The sequence below is a fragment of the Colletotrichum tamarilloi genome (genome assembly GCF_030869305.1).
Source record: "Colletotrichum tamarilloi strain Tom-12 chromosome Unknown Scaffold_20.1, whole genome shotgun sequence".
Classification (NCBI taxonomy): domain Eukaryota; kingdom Fungi; phylum Ascomycota; class Sordariomycetes; order Glomerellales; family Glomerellaceae; genus Colletotrichum; species Colletotrichum tamarilloi.
The window spans coordinates 124,623-145,654 of record NW_026849403.1 but is presented as its reverse complement, the minus strand read 5'-3'; the positions used below and the strand labels follow the sequence as shown (position 1 = coordinate 145,654).

Genomic DNA, 21,032 nt, shown 5'->3' with positions numbered 1-21,032 from the left:
AGTCCCCATCCACCAAGGCCTGAGAGAGATCCCCCACGAACCTCCAAGGACCACACACATACAGCCTGCTGGTGCCGCCCTATATCACCTGTCGGCTGTCTTAATTACATACCACCTTGCCTACTTGCCTACTTACGTCCTACATACATACATACCCAGCTCTCCTACTGTGGTATGACGACGTTGCTCCTACTCTGACTCTTTTCCCTCTCACCTCTCTCTCTTTCTTTCTCACTCACTCACCCCTTCTCTTCACCCCCTCCTCCCCAGCCGGCGCAGCTCTAGGCTCGGCCTCAGATTAAAGTACCTCTTTCACTACCATCCGTCGTGCGTCGCTCAGTCCCAGCGCTTCAAGACACGTTTGGTTCATCCTCTTTCCAGCGTCGCCTTTTCTGTTTGCGCAGGATCTTGGTGTATCGTCTTCTCTAGTGTCGGTAACGCTCACGCTATCACCTGCGCTACACAATCACCACTACACCGGCTTACTACCCCGCCATTCATCCCACCTGTTCAGATAACCTCACAAACAAACACTCACGGACGCCTATCCGTCACACCTCTCCTAAACCGAATAGCCGTTTGCGTTTCGCCAACAAAACATGGCTCACCGGTCCAACGACTTTGAGGAGCGTTTCTACGACGCCCCCCGCCGCCAGCGCGCCGAGAGCCGGGTTGCTTTCGACGAAGTTGATGTTCGTGTTAGGGAGCGCGAGCGTGAGCGAGAAGGTGACCGCCTCCGCTTCCTGCGCGATGAGCGTCCTCCCGAAGCCGGAGCCCTTGTTCTGAGCCGCAGAGAGGTTGAATCAAGAGAGCTGTCACGGCCTCGCGCCCGCAGCCCTAGCCCTGTTTACCGCGAGCGGGTTGTACGCAGAGCCCGCAGCTTGACACCTCCGCACGTTCATCATGAGCAAGAGCTCGAGCGCTCCCGAGTTCGCGTCACCGAGCGCGAGCGAGAGATTCGCAGTCCATCCCGCGGCCCTCCTCCGGAGATGATCCGCGCTCGATACGTTGAGAGGCAGCGCTCACCCTCTCCTCCTCCTCCCCCAGCCAGAGAACGCAGCCGCGTTGGCGTGCGCATCGTCGAGCGTGAGAGGGAAAGAGAGCGGGTTCCCTCCCCCTCGCCCTCACCGCCACCACCACCGCCTCAACCTCAGGTCATTCGTGGCCCCACGATCGAAAGAGAAGTCATTACGCACTACAGAGACATCGATCATGGTGAGTACAAGGACAAACTGCAGGAAATAAGACCCCCGCGAGGTCTAATGCATCCAGGTGTTACCCGCGTGCCCAGCCCGCCGCCTCCCCCTCGTCCCGCTCCTCGCCCCAAGACCCGCACCGAGGAGCGGGAGTTAGATATCGACATCACCACCTCCCGCAGAGGGACCGACATTGACATTCACCGCTCGCAAAGCCGCCACCGATCTCCTAGTAGGGAACGGAGATCCCCCGCTTTCCAGGACAGCAGAGAACTCGTCGTGAGTACCGACCGTCTCCGCATCGACGACCGTCATTACCACAGCGGGTCACGCCGTAGAGCTCACTCTGCGGCCGCACGCACACCCGTCGATGAGGAAGCCGAGTACATCACCTCCAAGATCGACTCACGCGGCAAGATGGGCGAGGCTTGGAACGGTGCCACCAAAGACTGGTCCATTGTCGATGTCCCGCCCGGTACCGAGCGTGTCCGTATGGATGGCGTTGGCGGTGGCTCTGCCGAGGTCACTTGGCAGCGTTACAACGGTGTGAGGCGGGCACAGTTCATTCCCGAACGGGACGGCGCTCCCATTTCGGCGCCGGCCCCACTTCCCGCCGAACCCTCACCACGAGAGTCCCGAGACCGCCTCAGCCTCCAGGTTTATGACCGTGAGACTGAGATCGAAATTGAGAAGACAAAGGACCGCGCCCCGCGCCGCGGACCTCCATCAAAGCGCAACGAGATGTGGACCGAGATCACAAAGGACCTGGTCATTCGTGATGCCATTATTCAGCTTGGATATGATTTCGAGGAGACTGAATACTTTTTCTACATTATGCAATACCTGAAATACGTAAGTTTTTTTGCCTCTGATGTTAATACGGTCAGATTACTCACCAAACACAGGATGATGTGCTTGAATTGGTGCAGGTATCTGACGATATCCGCCGCTTCCGCAAGCAGCGCGTCCGCGAATATGAGAGGGAGTGGGTGCATGATGACTGGGACCGCCGGTCTTCTCATCACCATCACCACCGCGGACCAAGCAGCAAGTACGACGATGAGCGAATCTACGAGCGTGAGGTCGTCTACGACAGTCAGCGTCCCCGACGTTATTAAGCATTGCATAAACACAGCGCAAGTGAGCCCAAGGAACATACAAATCGAATACCCAGCCGACATGCGGCAACTTTGAGGGGGGCCCGAGACAGGCACGCCTTACATTTGGATTCGGACTACAGAACATATCATTTTCGGGATGGGATGTGCTGCATTAGAGAAACCGGATCTGCCGGGCGGGCAAATGTGTGTCTTTTTACTTCACTTTTTCCCACTCAACATGTGGGGTTTCTGCCTAGCACCATGTGTAACGATTTATGAATACAACATAGCGGCGGAGAAATAGGGCGGAGTTTAGATTGTATTAGGAGCAAATAACGAACTTATGACTCGAATTCTCTTGACTTTGGCTGCTTCAGTGACTGAAACCTCGCGTTCGATGGTCTCTGGCGCTTCTTGTGGATGTATCTGACTGGCCCCGCGCAACCTCCCCGTCTGCAGGGCCCGGAGTAGACAAGACGAGCTTGATCAAGTTGAGGAGGGCCCGTTGTTGTTTCATCCGGTCAAAACGCCTGAAGCCGGTTTCTCATGTCTCCCGACTTTTGGAGATGGACTGTCGTCAAGGCCTCAGTCAACAACCATCCCTCTCATGGTCTGGATCTAAGGCAATCTGCTACTTCCATGTCCATACACGCAGTATATCGACATGTCTAAAGTCAAGCAGGCAGAAAGAGTGATCCAGTGTCAATTAAATGCCGACTTGACGGATATCCCGTGATAAATTCCACTAGACTAAGCAGCCGAGGCCTTTGTGACCATTCTCTTGTTCCCTATAAATACACCAGCAGTCAATGCAGCAGATCTCTGACCCTTCGAGGCACATTGGGCGTTCTCGATGTGTTCGTACAAAAGAATCACACAGACTCATGACGCAGAAGCCGGAAATGCCTCATCTAACCCCCCTCAACCTCTCCAGATTTACCTCGCCGCCTAGACCTGCGCCCTGTATCTCTGTAAGCCTCTTTCTGGGTATTCAGAAGTGAATAGAAGGCTTCGACAGGCGGATGATGAGATATTCGTAGGCGAACTTGGAACATTCTACGACGTAACTAAAGCTAACTGGGCTTTGGGCTTAGAGAACGGAGGAAGCATACGGCCGCTGTGGGAAAAGCTCAAGACCGTTTTTGATCTACTTGGGATATATTTGGCTTCCCGAATCGGTCCGAGGGCACGAAAGTCGCTCGAAAAACAAATCTGCTTGGTATTATACGTTACAGATAGCCGTAATCAATGAGATGGGACGGTCTACTAGGACAATCTTTGGTCTCCCAAGGTGTAAAGCGTAAAGTACTTGAAGCGACAGCGCTACCGTGTCGTCCAAAAGATTGAACGCAGACACCGAGGCTTTGCTATGTAGCTGATGGATATAGACTGCGAGAATCTAGAGATAAGCGCTCGAATAGAGGAGCCTAATGCCTTTGACCTTTCTCTAGGCGCAGCCCTTGAAACGTAGCGACGAACACGAGAAGTATCTCTTCGTCGGTCTCTTATTGTCTTTAGCTGAGTATTCACAGGCGAATGACTATAGTGAGAAGAGTAGGCGACAGGACTTGAGAGACCTGACTCTAGTAGATTGTGGAACGTATGTGTACCTTTTACTGACATCGTCACTTCTCAGTCGCACCAGATCCATCTCATGGATATCGACGTCGAGATGTGCCCGAATTATCCATGACAGCGCACCGTCTCTGTCTGCACGTCTCCTTAGAGATAGCAGGGAATCGGGTCTTTTTATATAGTAAGACGTAAACGTGTAGAATGCTACCCATGGTACATGCTCTGCAAAGGGCTTTGTTGACGCGAAGGTTGCCTCTCGTCCCTTCCTTCGAACGGCGAGAGTGCCCCCTTGACAGAGACTAAGGTATGTCAGATCCAGACCGATGATGTTTCTTCCACAAGAGGATATATAGACATGAGAAGGCGGTCCTCATTTATTGTTCCTTGCCCCCGCGACCATTCCAGGTCACCTCCTTGATTCAAATGTAAGACTGCCCTGAGCGTTCTTTAACAAGTGTGCCACGAGGTGCTCTGTGGCCTCATTCATTGTCATGCACTTGTGTCCGTTGAGTGTATCTGGAGAACTTGAAGGACCTGCTTCCCATTAAGAGAACTAGTTGAGCAGCAGGCACAGAACACCTTGGCACGAGAGACGATTGCATTATTACAGCATCTTTTTCATGAACGCTTACCTAGCCCCGATGGGCTACTCGCTGGATCGAGCGCGCGCTCTCCACGTCAACATGAAAATTCCCTTACAGTCCTTCGAAAACCTCGACAACTTTTGACGACACAAGACAAAGCAAATTAGAGTGATGTACAGCATCCTCGCCTTTGGGCGGGAGAGGTCCATATGAGTTTAGTCTCATCAGTAGGGTATGAACTCGTAAGAACAAACATTGAAACGACAGGCAACAAGTAAGACATCCGCTGGCGATCGGGTCCTCAGAAGCAGTTCGACATATGTATGTGAACAGATTCTCGCAATGTCACCTGACAGCATAGGTCAGATCGCCCTTTGCAGGGGCGAAATTCACCTAGCAAGGTCAGCTCCATGTCCCGACATCACGGGCATCTCCAAGACACTCACTTGCGAGAACGACTGGCCCGCGTCGACTTGGGCTTCTCCGCCTCAGCAGCAGGAGCAGCCTTCTTGCGACCCTTGGGTGCCGCCTTGGCCTTTTGAGGCGCGGGCTTCTCCTCTTCCTCGGATTCGGGGTTAGTCTCGGGCTCGGCAGCAGAAACCTCCTCCTCGCTCTCCTCCGCCTTCACCTTCTTGGCTGCTTTCTTGGGGGCAGCTTTTTTGACGGCACCACGCTTAGGCTTGGGAGCCTCTTCCGCCTCTTCGGCATCAGACTCTTCCTTCTTCACAGCAGCAGCCTTCTTGGCGGGACCACGCTTGAGCTTGGGAGCCGCTATCGGCTCCCCATCATCGGATTCCTCCTCCTTGATAGCGGACTTGCGAGCACCGCGCTTGGCCTTTGGCTTGGGCTTCTCTTCTTCCTCGTCCTCAGTCTCGGCCTTGGCGGCGGCCTTCTTGGTGCGCTTAGCCTTGGGCTTCTCCTCTTCCACCTCGTCAGCGGCCTTGCGACCGCGCTTCTTACCCTTAGCGGGGGCTTCATCCTCCTGTATTCAGGGGTCAGTATGTAAAGTCGCACATGCAAAGTGGTGAGACTAACATCTTCCTCCTCGCCGTCATCCCAGTCCTTGGGCTTCTTGCCGCGAATGCCGCGCTGGCCGAGCTTGTTCATCCAGGGGTCACCGTTGAAGTCCTCGGCGTCAATATGGCCCTGCTCTATAGCGCTGCGAATCTTGGCCTGAAGATCAGGGTGATCGCTAGACTTGCGTATCAGCGGCGTATTACAGTGGAGAGAGAGTGATTAGGAATGAATGCAGGCTGACCCCATCTCATCATAGCCGTCAAAGGCGTCAAAGTCGAACTTTCCGTTCCTCTCACAAAGCTCCCGGACGTGCTGCATCTGCTCTCCAGAAACACATCCCCTTGAATCGACCATGTTAGCAAATTGTGCTCTTTCCGCCTTGAGAGTTGTGTGGCGGGTGGGAGAGTGAATTATAACCAGGGAAGGGAAAAGGGGCCAACATACCAATGCTTCCACTTGAAGGACTCATGATCCATAATCTTGGTCCATGTGCCGAAGCGAAGGGAACCTTTCAAGCATTTGGCCGCGGCCTTCTTGCACACGCCATCGGTGCATCCGGCGCGGTTATTGGGCGAGACCTCTGCATTGGAAGAAAATTGAGTATTAGTATGCGTATATGTGCGGATTTGCGCGGGCTTGGAGTGACGTTTGAGATGGGAGTCTCGGTCGCCTATGACGTGAGGTCGAAATTTGGACGCGTCGCCGGGTGTCCGCCAGACGCGACCGTAGCTCCAGACAAGCTGCTAAATCGAATGTAAGGATCACAATAAATTGGAAACTTACCAATGCGGTAGTCAGGCATGTTGACGATAGGTTTGAAGAGCGATTGAATATGGAAAAGTGTACTCTCGAAGAAAGTGAAAAGAATGAACGGAGGTGTCTGGAAGAAGAAGAAATGAGAGGGAGGTGAGGTGGTTAATGCCAGATTTGGGAAGAAGCACCTCAAGCTGTCCGAGGAAGGGAAAGAACAGAGGAGTGACGTTGGTTGAGAGGTGGGCAGTGACAATTTCTCCCGTCTTCTGCCTGCCGGCCCCATTTTAGCTGCCCAAAGCTCCTGTGCTTCAGTGCGTCTGTTCACTTAAACCCCTGTGCGGGAACCTAATCGCAGCTAGGCAGCGGCCCTGAACTATTCCAGCTTGGAGAGCTTCGCATGACCCGAACACGTGGTGGCCGATAAGACGACGGCATGGAATGCAAACGAACTGTCCCATTTATGAAAAGAAACACCAACACATCAGATAGATAACCCCCTCAGTGAGAGAGTGAGAGAGAGGACAGAAATTGATTTTGAGACTACTCTCAAAACAATGTTAGAAAGAAAGTGGAATAAATAGGTACAGTAAACGCCACACATGCTATCATCTACATTCGTTGCACCACCGCCAACACCAATGTCCGCTCAAACCTCCACAATCATGCCTCTGAGCATCCATCGACGCCGATTCTAGCCCGTAACGATACCCTCTCATACACCTTTCCCCGAAGACCCAAACTCACAAGAATGGGCACCATCCGATATACATGGCCGCCAGGTTTCTCGGATCAGCAGCCTGCTTAATTAATTCCTCTACCTGGCCCTCCACCCCCAACGGGATCGTGTCCTGACCCATCAGCCCCTTAACTTTGCGCTTGATGCTGTCAACAACAAGCTGCGGCTGCATCCTAGGCGCCCCGTCCTGCCGACGGCTCGTCTTCTTCTCCTTTTGTAGATCCAGTGTGGGATCGTAAATAAACGCCTCAAGAATCGTCATCAGCGTCTCCTCCTGCTGCCGCAAAATCCCCAAGGTCAGCTCGCTGCAGTGCCGGAAGGGACCCTCGTATCCGTAGATACCCATCGCCGCCACCATGTTGTGCGTCAGGCGGAACGGCACCTTCTCTGGCTGCGCAAACGTCAAGCCCTTGTCGAAGAGGCAGTTGAAGTCCACGTGGAAAATGCCGCCATTGTCGCGCTCCAGCAAGACGTTCTCACCGTGTCGGTCGCCGAGTCCTAGGATTGTACCCACCATCGACATGACGGCGCAGGACCGGGTGTACTTGAGCCGCGCAGAGAACCAAGTCGAAGGGTGAGGGAAACGCTGGACGAACCAGTGCTGCAGCACGGGCGGGAACGTGCCCAAAACGCCTTCGGTGAACATCTTGATGTTGTTCGGTCCCGTCACCGCCTCAGCCATCATCCGCTTGATCTGATTGTAGTCGGGGTGTACCTGGCGGGATTTATACTGATCCAAGAGAATCTCGCGCAGTGTCTTCAACCCATCAACCCATTCGATGATACCGCACTCCTCGTTCAGAGGCACGACAGCATACGTTTTAATGTACAACTGGCGTCTGCTAGCCTCAGGATCTCGCTTCAGCGATCTGTTGATCATGCTGTTGAACTCCATCAGACGCTGGTCGGTGCGTAGATCATCCTTGGGTTTGATCATAAGCATGTAGCTCTTTCCGTCCGTTCCGCGTGCGGTCAGTCGGCGCGGCTTGGCCAAAGATCCCAAAACCAGTACCTCGTCCAGAAAGGAGTCGATGGTAATGACGTCTCGCGAGAACGCCTTGTGGGTTTTGACATTGTCAGTCAGTGTCGGCAAGGCAGCCGTCAGACACGACTCGATGGGCACCACCAAAGGGCAAGGGGTGCACTTGTGGTTGAAGTTTAGATCGCGCGTGATGCTCGCTACGGTCGTCCTGTTGCTTTGGAAATCGCCGTTGTTGCAAGCCAATAGGAGTTGCTCTGCGAGCTTCTCGCCCATCCTCAAGAGCTGCCTGAGTTCATAGTTGCTCCCGTCAACTTTCTTGGTGGTTCCCTTCAATGCCTGCAAGATCTGTTGACCCCTTACCCGACGTTCTGAGGTTTGTCTCGTTGTCATGATTCCAAATAGACTCCAAAGAGCTTGCCGAGGGTGGGATTGCACAACCTTGACGACTATTTGCGTCAAACGCTCATAGACATCTTTGTTTTGATGCGCGATTCTTGCGACGACTTGTGGAAGTGCCGTGTAGAATATGTATGCTGGTAATCGGGCTATGGACTTGTCGAGGAACCGGTGAAGGAGGTTCAACTGATCCGTTCGCCTCCTATGGAGCTCACGAGACAGTGAAACTTTGCCTTCGGGGGCCTTGTCAACTTGCGCTCCGAACTCAAGCCACAGTGTAAGAATTCTTGGCATGGTCTGGTAGAGATATTTGGTGCCGTAGTTTAAAGACCGAAGGTAATTTTCGACGACGAGTCTGGTGTATTCGCCCTGAATGCAGGGGTCGGTTTGATCGTCTGCCTTGAGAGTCTTCTCAGATTCCAGTACCTTCTTGTAGTAACGCCCCAGGTAGTAGTGGCCCTTTTCCCAGGTGCTAGCTGTGAGAGGGGGTTGTTGATATTTCTCACGCAGTGTCAGATGGTTGGTCTGACCGGCAGCATCTAGCCATTTGGCGAGCATCAGTTGAGCCCTGGCCGTCAATTGCCTTTGCTGAGCATCCATGCCACGAATAGAAGAGGAACTGTTGGTCTGCGTCATGAAGTTATTTGATTCAATGGCTCCTTGCAAAACTTGGATGGCCTTGCGTGTGTGGCCATCCTTCCACAGAAGCCGAGCATTCTCAATGACCGCAGCTCCGTCGCCAAGTTGGGAAGCATGTAGCACGGCATTGAACGACTGGTGGGTTGAATTGGCTTTCCTGGCCAACCGAGCGCTTGAAAGCCACAACGAAGATATGTCAAGATCGGAAAACTTGGGCCTTTGAAATGTTAGCTTAGGTTTGCTGCAAGACAAATACTGCACATGCCTTGAAAGCTCCATGGCTGCTCTGCGGATACCCAACAGGTACTGCTTATCGCCCACGTACGCCCCAAGAACCTCAAGGCGACGGTTAAGCGTCGTTAGAACCTCCTGGTGTGCATCGCCCTCCGAAGCTTGAGTTCCAGCAATGATCTCGAGGTCAGTAAGGACATGGCACCTAAGTCGTAGGTCGTGGCAAGCCTGCAAAGATGATGTTGCCACGTGTGTCATGGCGGAGGCGATCTTCACTCTCATACTCTGCAGCATTTCGGGGAATGTATCGCTGCCGGGCCCCCTTCTCTGTAGAGCGTTAAATAGCTTGGCGATGCCGACGTTGAAGTCTTCCAGAGGGCTGCCATGGAATCGAGCAGTATACTTGTTCAAAGTATCCCATCTCCTCGTAGCCCACGCTGCTTCAACTGCATACGGAACAATCTTGTTTTCTGTCGAAGGCTCTGTTCGCATGCCTTCGACATAATTGAGCAATACATCTGACTATGTTAGCACTTGTGCGCCACCCGTGGTTTGGTAACATGTTCTCTTACCGTGTTGGCCGGACTGCTTTAGACAATTGAGCAAATCAATTTGCACATCAATATTATCAGGCTCTTCTGCCAGCTTAATTTCGTACCAAGTTTGAGCTGCAGTATATCTGCCTGCCTTCTTGTGACTGAGAATCTGCTGATTGATATCCAAAACGTGCAGATGAGCGGAAATTCCTTCTAGCCCGTCAGGTTCGTCAATCTGGGTATAGATATCCTGCAGCTGCTCAAGTAGCAAAGTTTTCTGCCTTGGATCGCTGTTATCAACCTCCATTTGCTGGGCATGCTGCTCGAGGTGAAAGAGCGCGCGGGGGTACTCTCTACAGTCCATCGCACGTTGAGAGATGAGCACTGGCGGGATGGTGTTGAGCAATTCCTGAACACGTCCTATCGCGGGCAGATCATCGTCATTCTTGCGTCTTGCGTCCTTCTCTTGGAGCCATCTACTCGCGTAGTCGAGAGCTCTGAAGACCGCCTGGTTTTGGTTAGTGACACGACCAACATCTCACGAAATCCTACTCACCTCGCAGTACAGCTTCATATCTTCCCGTTCCGAATAGGGCGCGTCCTCGGCGGGCTGGTGCTGAAGAATGCCAACGAGCTCCCCAATGACGTTGTCTCGATCCTTTCGCGTGCTCCGGTGACCTACAATGACATGAAGCACGAGGTATGGCAGCAGAAACTCAGCAACAGCCAAGTCCTTGACCTTGATAGTGCGACACAATGGTTCGAAGATGAGATCCGCGTGCCCATTTTGCCCCTTGCCCAAGAGATCCATGCTGAATGAACGCATCCAGTTGCCGTAGGGCTTTCCCGGGCGGAAGATAGGATACTCAACTGGGACCACGTTCATAGGTGTCAAAAGATATCTGGAGGTAAGGAAAGGTGTCAAGACAGTGCGGTCACTCTCCGATAGTGTTAGCCATTTTCTGTAGATGACACCACCATCCCGCATTCCGGTTCCTTTCATAGCCAGTGCAGCCTTGATATCCACCCGGTCGAGCAGCTCTTGCATGGCAAAGGAAAGGAAACCTTGGAGTTTGGTGTCTGTAGTGGACAAGAAAGCTTTGACGAGGATCTGTCCCAAGATGAACAACACGAAGTCTGTCGTCTCGTCTGCACTCTCAAAGTTGCTCAAAATGACCATCGACTGTTGCTCTCGCGGTGCTTCCACTCTATTAGAGTCGAGGCAGCCCACCAGGCCAATGCATTGAGTGCAAAGACTGGCAATTTCAAGCTGGTGCATAGCACTATACTTTGCTGCACAGTCTAGCAAGGCTCGTATCAACATGGGTACGACCGGGTCAGGCTGTTGGCTGATGGCTGAAGTCTGGAGGAAGCCTCCACTCTGTCTGAGGTAGACCTCGAGTTCGGTCAGTGCCAGTAATACGACACCCGAGTTCTCGTGAGACGTGCGCTCGGCAAAGAGGGCAAACGCCGTCCTGCTGTCTAGGACTGGACGCGCTGCGTTGAGCTCCTTTTCGACATCTGCCAACTCTGTGATGTGACCCAAAGAAGGTAGCTTGGTGATGTAGTCATTAAGGCTGTCACTGAATTCCGTGATCAACTTCCGGATCAAAGTCTTGGCCATTTGTCGAGAGGATTCACTAAAGAGCGGCCAGTAGTGGCTGATGACGAAGAATGTAGTCTCGATCAAGACCTCGACGTCTTCAGGCTCGAGACATGTAAGCAGAGCCGCCCAGCAAGAGAATGCGGCTTCTCTGAGATCATCCTGAGCGAGGGATGACAAAAGACATGCGGCAATCTAGACCAATTAGTATGAGGCACATATTTAAAGTCAATCATTACTCACCTGTGGGCGTGCAATCCGAACATAAGCTTTGCAATGTCTGATCATCTCCTCCAAGGCACGTATGCAGCGTCTCTGTTCTTCGGCTGGAGGAAAGACAAGTGGCATGTCATTGATGACATCCGCAAGGCGAGCCATGAGACCAAGAATATACGATTGTAAATATCTCCCAATCGTGTTGCCCTTCTTTGGCTTTGACTCTTTGTTTGCGACCATCATCATTGAACAGAAGGATGCCAATGCCTCGATTATCTGACACGAGTCAGCAAGCTGAGTGCTTTTGGCAAAGGCGATGTACTCACTCGGGGCTTTCGTGCTTCATCCGCCTCCCCAGCAGCCTTGAAAAGCTCTAGCGCGACCGAACAGACTTCGGATTGCACAAGCTCAACCAAAGTAAATGTCTCTAGGTGAGAAGACACCTCAACGAGCCTAGACATAACAAACTTCTCGATATTCCCAACATCCTGAATGAGCAAAAGCGCAATGATCGAGCCAGCATTGGCCGGGTCCAGGATAGGGACCCATATGTCCCTTTCTCCTCGCGCTTCGGCGATTTTCTGAATCACCTCCTTCTTTTTCATTAATACCAGCCAAGGTAAGGCATGGGACTGGATAAGCAGCAGAAATTCGGTGACGGATATCTGCAACAGGTCGGCAATGGCGCGGCAAATTTGCGGCCGAGCCTGGATGTCCTTAACAGCGAAGTATGCAAGGTTCCTCCAAAAGGGTTCAAACAGACGACGCGGTGTCGTGTTCAGGGCAGATGCTAGGTTGAGAATCTAGGAGCATGTCAGCCCTCGTCTATTATGTCGAAGACCGAGAGATCTACCTCGTTGAAGGCACATGATGCAATCAGACTGTTGATACTACCGAGATACTCAAGCAACTTGTGCAAAACAAGATTGAGCTCGTCTCCAGTCACGACCCTGAGCCCATTAGTATACCATTCATGAACAGATCTAGTCGCTGTAGCTTGAAGTACCTACCGTCCAAGTTGGCCCCAGGCCAGGATCCCGCTTTCATGGAATATGGCTGCATCTTTTTCGGAAGCGGCTTTGAGCATACTAAGTGCATTTTTTCGGTTGCGAATAATCAGAGTCGGGTCAAGCGACTCAAGATTGTTGTCTCTCAGGAACAAAGGAAGAGCACGTCTGCAATCGGTCAGTTGCTATCATTTGCCAGAGGGTATTTTTGGGTTGAAGCGCAACATACCCAGAAGCGATTCTGAGCTCTCTGATAGAGCTATGCAAGCTTTGCAAACACCATTGGCCCAGAGGAGAGGTTTCGAGGTCAATGAGTTCTGTAACGGCAGCGTGGTTGATAATACGTCTGGCTGAGATCATCGCGACGATCCTCGGGCGCTTTGACTCCTTGAAGTTGGGTAGATGAATGAGCTTCGTAAAGATAGATTGGGCCTCCCTTTTTTCTGCGGCTGTTGTCACGTCGAGGGTTCGAGAGCCTCTATATTTATCTTCGCAGAACGTGCATCCTGTACTGTTATGATTCCCTATGCTTGCACCGCCGTCAACAACTGTTGCCAAGTCCACTGCACAACATATGCGGGCCACCAGGTCGATAGCTCGACACTGATTATTTTCGCTGAGGTCGTTGTACTTGTTCCTATGCATGTGTAAGCTGACAGATCAAACGCAATGAGACAGAGAGACATACAGGAAATTGTGCTCCAGCCCTCCGGCTTCCTCAGCCTCGTCCACTTGACAGACTTCGTAGATACGCTTGATCAACGCTCGGAGTTCAGGAGCCTCTGAAGACACCTTGAGACGCTTCGAAGCAGGTTCTGCATCCTCGGTAGCACGATTTTCTAGACCGAGCTCTTCCACTGCCTGACGCAAGTCGGCGTCGATAAAAGAAGCGGGTTGAGTCTCAGAGTCGAGGGCTTTCGGGATGATAGATCCGGATGTTTGCTTCAGAACTTGAATGGAAAGCTAGAGATATGTTAGTCGCAGCTCGAAACGGCGTCACGGCTATTACCTACTATGAAATCGTGGGCATCGCTTATTGTCGCGAGTGAAGGGATCTCGTACTCCAAAGGGCAGACAATCTTCGGTGCTGTTAGTCTGCCGATTTCTCTATCTACGAGCGAAGCATGCGCCAGCCGAATGAGCGCCAGCGAGACCGTCTTCCTCGCTGCCGCGCTCGACTCATCTGTCCCCTGTATCTCTTCGGGATGTGCTGCGAGCTCAGCGCAGAGTACTGCAAGCACAGCGTATGGCTTTTTTAAGTCGAAAAATTTCTTGCCAGGACGTGGCTTATTAGAGAGCAGGTTCAGAGCAATTTTGAGCAAGTCGGCTCGAGGCCTTGGCACAATCGCCTGCCATGCGTTCTGTACAGCACGAAGGGAAAGCAAAGAATCAAGAAGCCACGGTGCCAGCTGAGACAATGTTGGTCGTGACACGAGACTCGGAGTTTTGAAGATTGAGGGGTGCGCCAAGGCCGAAGTCAGCGTCGTTGCTTGATGTATGCACTGAGAGACATGTTGGACGGTATATGTGGTCTGTTGGACAAAGAGGGTGCCAGGCTTTCCTAACAAGAGCTCCAGTGTACCATCCGAAGGCAATGTCATGTTTACAGAAGCGTCTTTTCCGGTTGAACTCGGTGCCATATTTTGCAAGTGACTTATGAGAGCTGCCAGAGTTAGTGGTTGGATCTTGAGACTGAACTGATGTCCGAAACTCACCCCTACTGGTCTCGCGCAAGTACAGTAACATGGACGGGAGAAGCTTCCACATTGATCCCGTACGAATAACCACGAGAATCACAAATTGGAAGAACCCCTCAAAGTCTCCCGTCAGCTCGAGGCAGCGAGAGTGGCCCAGTAACCGAAGGATCTTTGGGAAGACCCAAATCCAAAGAGGCTCCTCCCCGCGGAAAACGAATTGTTTCCCATCTGTAGTATGGTTCAAGACATTCGGTGTCTCCTCGATTGTGACCTTCAAGAAGTTCATGGCCTTCAGCGCCTCGTTTCGCATGTGATTTCGGTCGGCAAACGGATCGTCGAGCTTGATTCCTTCGAGGACAACGCGGGCGTAGACGTAGATGAGCATATGATTGTGACCCGTCCTCTGCTCGGCAGTCTCTAGCAGTTCAGGCTTGTTTTTGACCTTCTCGATTACGGCAAACAGCCTCTTCAGCTCGGCGTTTTCATCGGATCGCGTGGACTTGGACGAAGCCGAAATATTCTCGACCAATTGTGCGGCAAGCGTAGAGGGAGGCGGCGCGTTGGGAGCGGCAGCGGCAGCCGGCCTGCCATTGTGATTTGCAGCCATGGCTCCGTCCTCATCGTATGGCCAGAGGACGTTAAGCTGGTGCACAGTCGCAGTCGGCCACTGCTTGAAGGATCATTACCCTCAGGTTGGATGTCCAGAGCTTGACGCGCCTGCGGGGGTGGGCCATCTATCGGATGCGCGCCGGACCAGGCGCGAGGTCACATGTTCAATTAACGTTGCTTATGTAACAAAGCCTGGCCCGTGCTCTGGCTCCCTGATTCTCAGGATGCCTTCAACTTCAGGGTGACCGTCCATCCTCGTCGTTGAATGGAATGGTTGATGACAGCTTGCGCGCCAACTTGCGCCTTTACCGCCAAGTTCGGCTTCGGGAAGATTTTCAAACATTTCATTGCTTGCATACATGAATGGCGTGATTACAAATGCAATTAGTCGTTCCCCTGCATAAGGGACCTTGGTCTCATCTTGCTGCTTACATCGTTCATAACTTGCTTCAAATATAAGTGATCGCCAACTAATCCTCTCCTAATTCTTCAAAGTTGATCAATCATCCATTCTGGCAGCTCAGGAGTGTTTCGATCGAATCATTGCTACGTCTACCTTTCATCATGAACATCGCCCTCAAGGACGCAATGCCAGAGGCCCTCCTCGTCCAGGGCGCTCCAAAAAGCCCATCATCGGTCATGGAGATGCTCCCATTGAAGTCACCAGCAAGCACATCGAAGCAAAGCACTTCATCGCAGAAGCCCATTTCCCCTCCAAATGATGAAGTCCCAACAGCAACGGAAGCAGAGCCCCCTCAAGGTTCCCCATCCCGCAACGTCTCCGTAGCAAAGAGCGTCACCGTAATCGTCACCCTCGCCGGCATAAACTTCCTCAACACAATGGGCTCCGGCATCCTCATCGCCGCCCTCCCGCGCATAGCCCAAGACGTCGGCCTCGACGAGAGCCTCATTCTCTGGCCCGCCGCCGTTTACAATCTCGCCGCTGGCTGCCTCCTCCTCATCTTTGGCGCCGTCGCCGACGTCGTGGGCGCCAAGCTCATGTGGCTGATGGGAAGCTACCTCTGCGTCGTCTTCACCATCGCCGTCGGCCTGTCCCAGACGGGGATCCAAATTATTCTCTTCCGCACCGCCGTCGGCGTCTCTATTTCAGCATGCTTGCCCACGGCTATGGCGTTTATTACAAAGACTTTCCCCAAGGGCGGATGGCGCAATGTCGCGTTTTCGATGAATGGGATTGGGTTCCCGCTGGGGTACGCGCTTGGGCTGGTCCTGGGTGGCATCTTTACCGACACCATCGGTTGGCGTTGGGCGTACTACATGATGGCCATTATTAATTTTGCTCTGTCGACCGCGGCGGTCTGGTCTCTGCCTTCAATTCACCAGCCGTCTGAGAAGAAGTGGACGCGCCGCTTGGCGGAAGATATCGACTGGATAGGAGCCGTCATCATGAGCGTTGCGCTGGGTTTGTTACTCTATGTGCTGGCGATGACTACTTCTTCGTACACGAAGATTGCTGATCCTACTAATATTGCCCTCCTGACCGTAGCAGTAGCCTTGCTGGTCGCGTTCCCCGTCTGGATGAACCTTCAGACTAAAAGGGGTCGTCCAGCGTTGATACCGAATCGTCTATGGCGGAACGCTGCCTTCACGTCGATATGTGTAAGTGGATTTCCGAGAAGAAAGAAGTGACATGCCTCTAACATATCGCCAGGTGTCCATCTTCCTATGTTGGGCCTCTCTCAACGCGATTCAATACTTCATCATGCTATAGTCAGTGCTGTGTCGCGGAGCCCAAGAATTCCCAATGCTAACACCGTCAAAAAGTTTCCAAAAAGTCCAGGGCATCTCCGCGTTGCAAAGCTCTCTGCGATTCCTGCCTCATGTCGTCATGGGCACTCTCGTCAACATCGCAGCAGCATGGCTCGTCTCACGAATAAAGGTCCAGACTCTGGGCGCCGTATCTGCAGTCATAACAGCCGCGGCGCCGATCCTCATGGCCACAATCAGCCTCGATGGAAATTACTGGTTTGCGCCGTTCTGGGCCATGGTGCTTTCGCCAGTGAATGCTGATGGTGTGTTGACCCGTTTGCCCTTTCCATGGCATGCTTAAAATCTCCAAGATACTAACCTAAAACCCCCAATAGCCCTCTTCACCGTCTCGAACCTAATCATCTCCGACGCCTTCCCAGCAGACGTGCAATCACTCGCCGGCGGCGTCTTCAGCGAGATCGGGCAGATCGGTAACGCGGTGGGCCTCGCCGTGACTGCAGCCATCGCGGCCTCCGTAACCGAGCACTCGGCTGTCGTTCACGACGATGCCCGGGAGGCGCGCATGGAAGGTTACCGCGCGGCATTCTGGACTATCTTTGCCGCCACGGTTGCGGTGCTCATTATTGTGGTCGGAGGGCTTCGAAAGGGTGGCACGGTCGGGAAGAAGGATGACTAGATGATGCTACTGCTAGACATCCCTCAGGTACCTAGCGTGAGAATTCCTGGAAAACGGCTGCACTTGGGATTTGGAGGGGGCGCCGCCGTTGCCGCCGTCTAATACGGCAATGTATGCATGCCTTGGGCCGACAATCTCTCAAATTAGCAATTGCGCAGATAAACCTCAGTCATCGTAATGTAAATCCAGGAAAGCAAGCACTTTGGGCCGTCCTGGCAACTTCGTCACGCTTACTGAACGACCTGGAAGGCGGGAAAGAAATAGCAATCACGCGCGGTCAATGCAATGATGCGGCTGTATATGCATCATGAGTACATTCGTGGTGCGACGAGCAATAATTGAACTGCCATTACGATCAATACCTCAATAATTCCTTCGCGTCGACCGGCCAGCTTGCGCAGATGCCCCTTTTAATCCGATGTCGACCCAGCGGAAGGGTTTGAGTTTTCGCGGGAAATCAGACGACTAAACTCAACTGATGGTTGACATGGACAAGCTACTTAAGGTAACTAACAGTCGTCAAGTGATGAGTTGTTCGAAAAAGCCAAGATAAACGGTACGCGGCCCATGCCTTGGCTGAACCCAAGACTTGAGCACTCTTCAAGCGAGCGCCATATTACGTGGCCTGGTGTAGGCAAGTCTGCGCAAAGATTAGTACAAACCCCCAGGGTTTATTGTAATGGTCCCACGATTCTATGGGAATTGAGAGGATCCGGGGCCGATCCCGTGCCGAGTTCCTTTGCTTTCGTAGAGACATGGGATTGCTGACGGCATACTGACATTATCGTGAACCGGACCCATTCTTGCCTTATGCCCAGGCTCTAAGATTAATGGGAATGTCAGAGGTGGTTTGATAGAACGTTTGTTTATGACGATCGTTTCGCGGGCCGCGCGAATCCGACTCAACCTGGATTTACTACGTAGAAATGAAAATGGAAACTCGAAGTAGGTAGTTGAATTGCGGTGCTAATGCGACACCCTCCCAGAGACTTCTGAGTTTGATAGCCCCAGCGGTTTATGGTTCTTGGCAGCTTGCGCAGCGGCAACGTCGATCTGGTGGTTTCGTTTCCCCCTCTTGGGCCCTCAGGGCGAAGGTAAACTTGGCTATTACCGTTTACCTCACACACCCTCTTGCGGCATTCAGAGGAAAGCGACGATCAGTTGGAGAAACACCTCCGCTGGTGCATGCACATGCTAGCATGCTGGGCCGCCCCAGACCCTTTTTCTCTGCCTCTCCTTGCAAGGTGATTCTGATAAGGATCAAAGATTGGTCGCGTGAGAGTGTCTTGTGTCGTGTGCTCATGTGCCACACGTCCAGACCCGTGTTCAAGCCACTATCTCTTAGAAACCTGGATTGGGGTTGCATCTGGCGGTGTTGTCGATGTACCATCAAGTGAAACACTTACCGTACTGTGTAGGTGTGGCTGCGGTGGTGGAGTGTCCAGGCTTTGATTCGTCGACCGGTTTGGACTCGAAGGTACAGCTTCACATGTCTCCTGTATACAAAATAGGCATAGGTATAGCATTGCGGCGACTGGAAGGACTCCATAGTCGTCAAGGTCGACCACAAGAAGTCTAAGCCTTCTCATGCTCCCCGCGAAATGTCCACTTGGTCCTGCACGACAGCATCATATAGTTACCCAGTCGTCAGGATCAAGTCGAAGCACATAGCGTGCGGTCGTCACCCTTAGAACGGACCGAGACGGCAACAAGAAACATTATTTCCGCAAGGTAAGCCGAGATGAGAAGTGAGGAGAATGTCCAGTGAACAAAGCGCGTGCAAGGAGATGTATCCGTGCTTCGTACAGAGTATTCGTAGAAGGTAGGTTGCAAGCAGGTTTTGGATAACAACTGTAGGGCTGCTGGGTGGCTTGGTCGTCATAGTGGATAGGCGGGCTACACGTAGCCCCAGTTAGCAACATGTTGAGGTTTTGGTTGTCTCGCAACCTCCCACACATGAATACTGTCTACAGGTTCTGGGCCGTTGACACGGGCTGGTTTGCGTGACCTAACCACGTTCGGGGCTGGAGAGACAGAGTGATGTTGGTCATTGGGGCCGAGAGATCCTGTTGTCCGTCTCTGGATAGCGGAATCCGTTGATGGGTTTCTTTCTTGTGCCCTTTCAGATCGGGGATTTGGCTCGAGTTGGCGCCTTGGTGGGGTAGCGGCGGGGGACCCGTGTCGTCCCGATGGCTGGGCAAGCTGGCTACTGCGCGGAGCACCTCATTCTGCCGTCGCCTCATCACATCCTCGAATGCTGTCAAGGTGTGATGGCGGGATGGGAAGGTTTGGTTCCTGAAGCATGATTTTGATTACCATGTAGAGAGCCCCATATTCGGCCTCTTCCCGCTCTGTCTTGGCTGTAAGTTGTAAGTTGTTTGCTGTTGACTGGTGTTACTGGCTCCATGTTTTCTTCCCTTGGGAATATTCCCATTATCGTGAAGCTACCATGGTCTCATTGTAGGGACGATGCCTGTCCTGTTCCCAGATGGCTGGCGTGGTGGACTAACTCGAAGTTGCAACCGCAACCGCTATCGCTCCTCCTTCCTGTCGATTACAGGAGAGACATCAGAGTAAGGTACGTACCGAGTACTCTGGAATACAAATGGAAGGCACGTCGATTTGTCTCCACAAATTTGGAGTCTCTCCGCAGACCGGTGTTTCCCCGCCAAGACTTCCAAAAGCACCTCGCAATCCATCGACTGGCTGGGAAGAACCGCAACGCGAAGAAGGAAACAAAACATCCGTACTCAAGTACCGTGGCAGTAGGTTTCCATCGTCTTATTCCCACGGGCCATATTGCCAGCCAACGCAGCCGTGCGTAAAGCTAGAAATCAACCCCCAAAGAAAGACAACACAGCAACTCACGACGACAGGTATGAGCTACCCCTCTCGGCGGTCTCGGGGGACGTCGGCAACCGGTGGAGATGGAACGAACTAGAGCACTTTCCCACGGCTTTGAGGCTTTCAGAGAACGGGAAAGACGGCGCTGGGCTGGACCTGACCTGGACTGGGCTGTGCTTGCTTCCGCCAGACTGTAAACCGGCCCCATGCCACCCGCAGTCAAACAACCAGACGAACATGGAAGTGGAAGGTTCAAGTGGACCTTCTGTCATTAACCCCGCGCTTACTGACGCCTTCTCCCTTCTCACTTCTTTCTATTCACTCCATATCACTGCCGCAGGCCGAGAATATCCAATCCTGTTAGTCGGTACCTGTCAGAATCGTCTTGATTCCACTTGAAAATAATTCCCTCTCTCTAAAATTCCTATCCTTCAAGCCTCCTGAAGCGGGTATTCGTCTATCATCTCCAGCATATGCCTCCACTTAGACCTCGGGGCAATCAATGCCCATGTCTACGGCTTCTTTGCCAGTTCCCTCCTAGCCATCCCAGAAACTCGGTCTTTTCCCTTCAGTGACAGGCCGGAGGCGTTGTACTGATGATGGCTTATGCACCGTACCTGTCGTTCCCTCCCACTTTGGCCCAGCTTGTGCCGGCTTGAACCATATCGGAATCCTATTCCTGGCCATGGCCCCCCCAATACGCCGCTCAATATCCATTTATTCCTCCACTCTGCCCACGCCCCCAGAGTCCCAAATGGGGTGCTTTCCTGGCTAAGCTGACAGATGCCCCATCGTCGTCAGCCAATGCTGGGCGACGGCACGTTTGCGCCAGGAACACGACGCCTCGGGGAGCCACTTTCCCTCCGGTCTCTCCAGCTCGTTCAGGCCATGGCTGATGTCGTTG

The 21,032-nt window shown here is 52.7% G+C and overlaps 4 protein-coding genes across 4 annotated transcripts; 2 read left to right on the top strand and 2 right to left on the bottom strand.

Annotated features, from left to right (window-relative positions):
- Positions 1-599: 599 nt before the first annotated feature.
- CTAM01_06858 (uncharacterized protein) lies at positions 600-2,314 on the top strand (the record flags this gene model as incomplete). The annotated part of the gene is made up of 2 exons (XM_060522884.1): positions 600-2,048; positions 2,102-2,314. The coding sequence occupies 2 exons, from the start codon at positions 600-602 to the stop codon at positions 2,312-2,314; spliced, it is 1,662 nt and encodes a 553-aa protein (XP_060382386.1).
- Positions 2,315-4,897: 2,583 nt separating this feature from the next.
- On the bottom strand, positions 4,898-6,274 carry CTAM01_06857 (uncharacterized protein; the record flags this gene model as incomplete). Its single annotated transcript, XM_060522883.1, has 5 exons — positions 4,898-5,437; positions 5,491-5,647; positions 5,714-5,812; positions 5,917-6,052; positions 6,256-6,274. 5 exons carry the CDS (start codon positions 6,272-6,274, stop codon positions 4,898-4,900), a joined length of 951 nt encoding a protein of 316 aa, XP_060382385.1.
- A 691-nt stretch (positions 6,275-6,965) lies between these two features.
- Positions 6,966-14,875, bottom strand: CTAM01_06856 (phosphatidylinositol 3; the record flags this gene model as incomplete). The annotated part of the gene is made up of 12 exons (XM_060522882.1): positions 6,966-9,195; positions 9,304-9,727; positions 9,782-10,253; positions 10,302-11,543; positions 11,592-11,840; positions 11,891-12,367; positions 12,418-12,514; positions 12,575-12,739; positions 12,801-13,208; positions 13,260-13,534; positions 13,585-14,234; positions 14,287-14,875. The coding sequence occupies 12 exons, from the start codon at positions 14,873-14,875 to the stop codon at positions 6,966-6,968; spliced, it is 7,278 nt and encodes a 2,425-aa protein (XP_060382384.1).
- Positions 14,876-15,441: 566 nt separating this feature from the next.
- On the top strand, positions 15,442-17,284 carry CTAM01_06855 (major facilitator superfamily transporter; the record flags this gene model as incomplete). The annotated part of the gene is made up of 4 exons (XM_060522881.1): positions 15,442-16,497; positions 16,550-16,608; positions 16,663-16,910; positions 16,983-17,284. The coding sequence occupies 4 exons, from the start codon at positions 15,442-15,444 to the stop codon at positions 17,282-17,284; spliced, it is 1,665 nt and encodes a 554-aa protein (XP_060382383.1).
- Between the last annotated feature and the right edge of the window lie 3,748 nt (positions 17,285-21,032).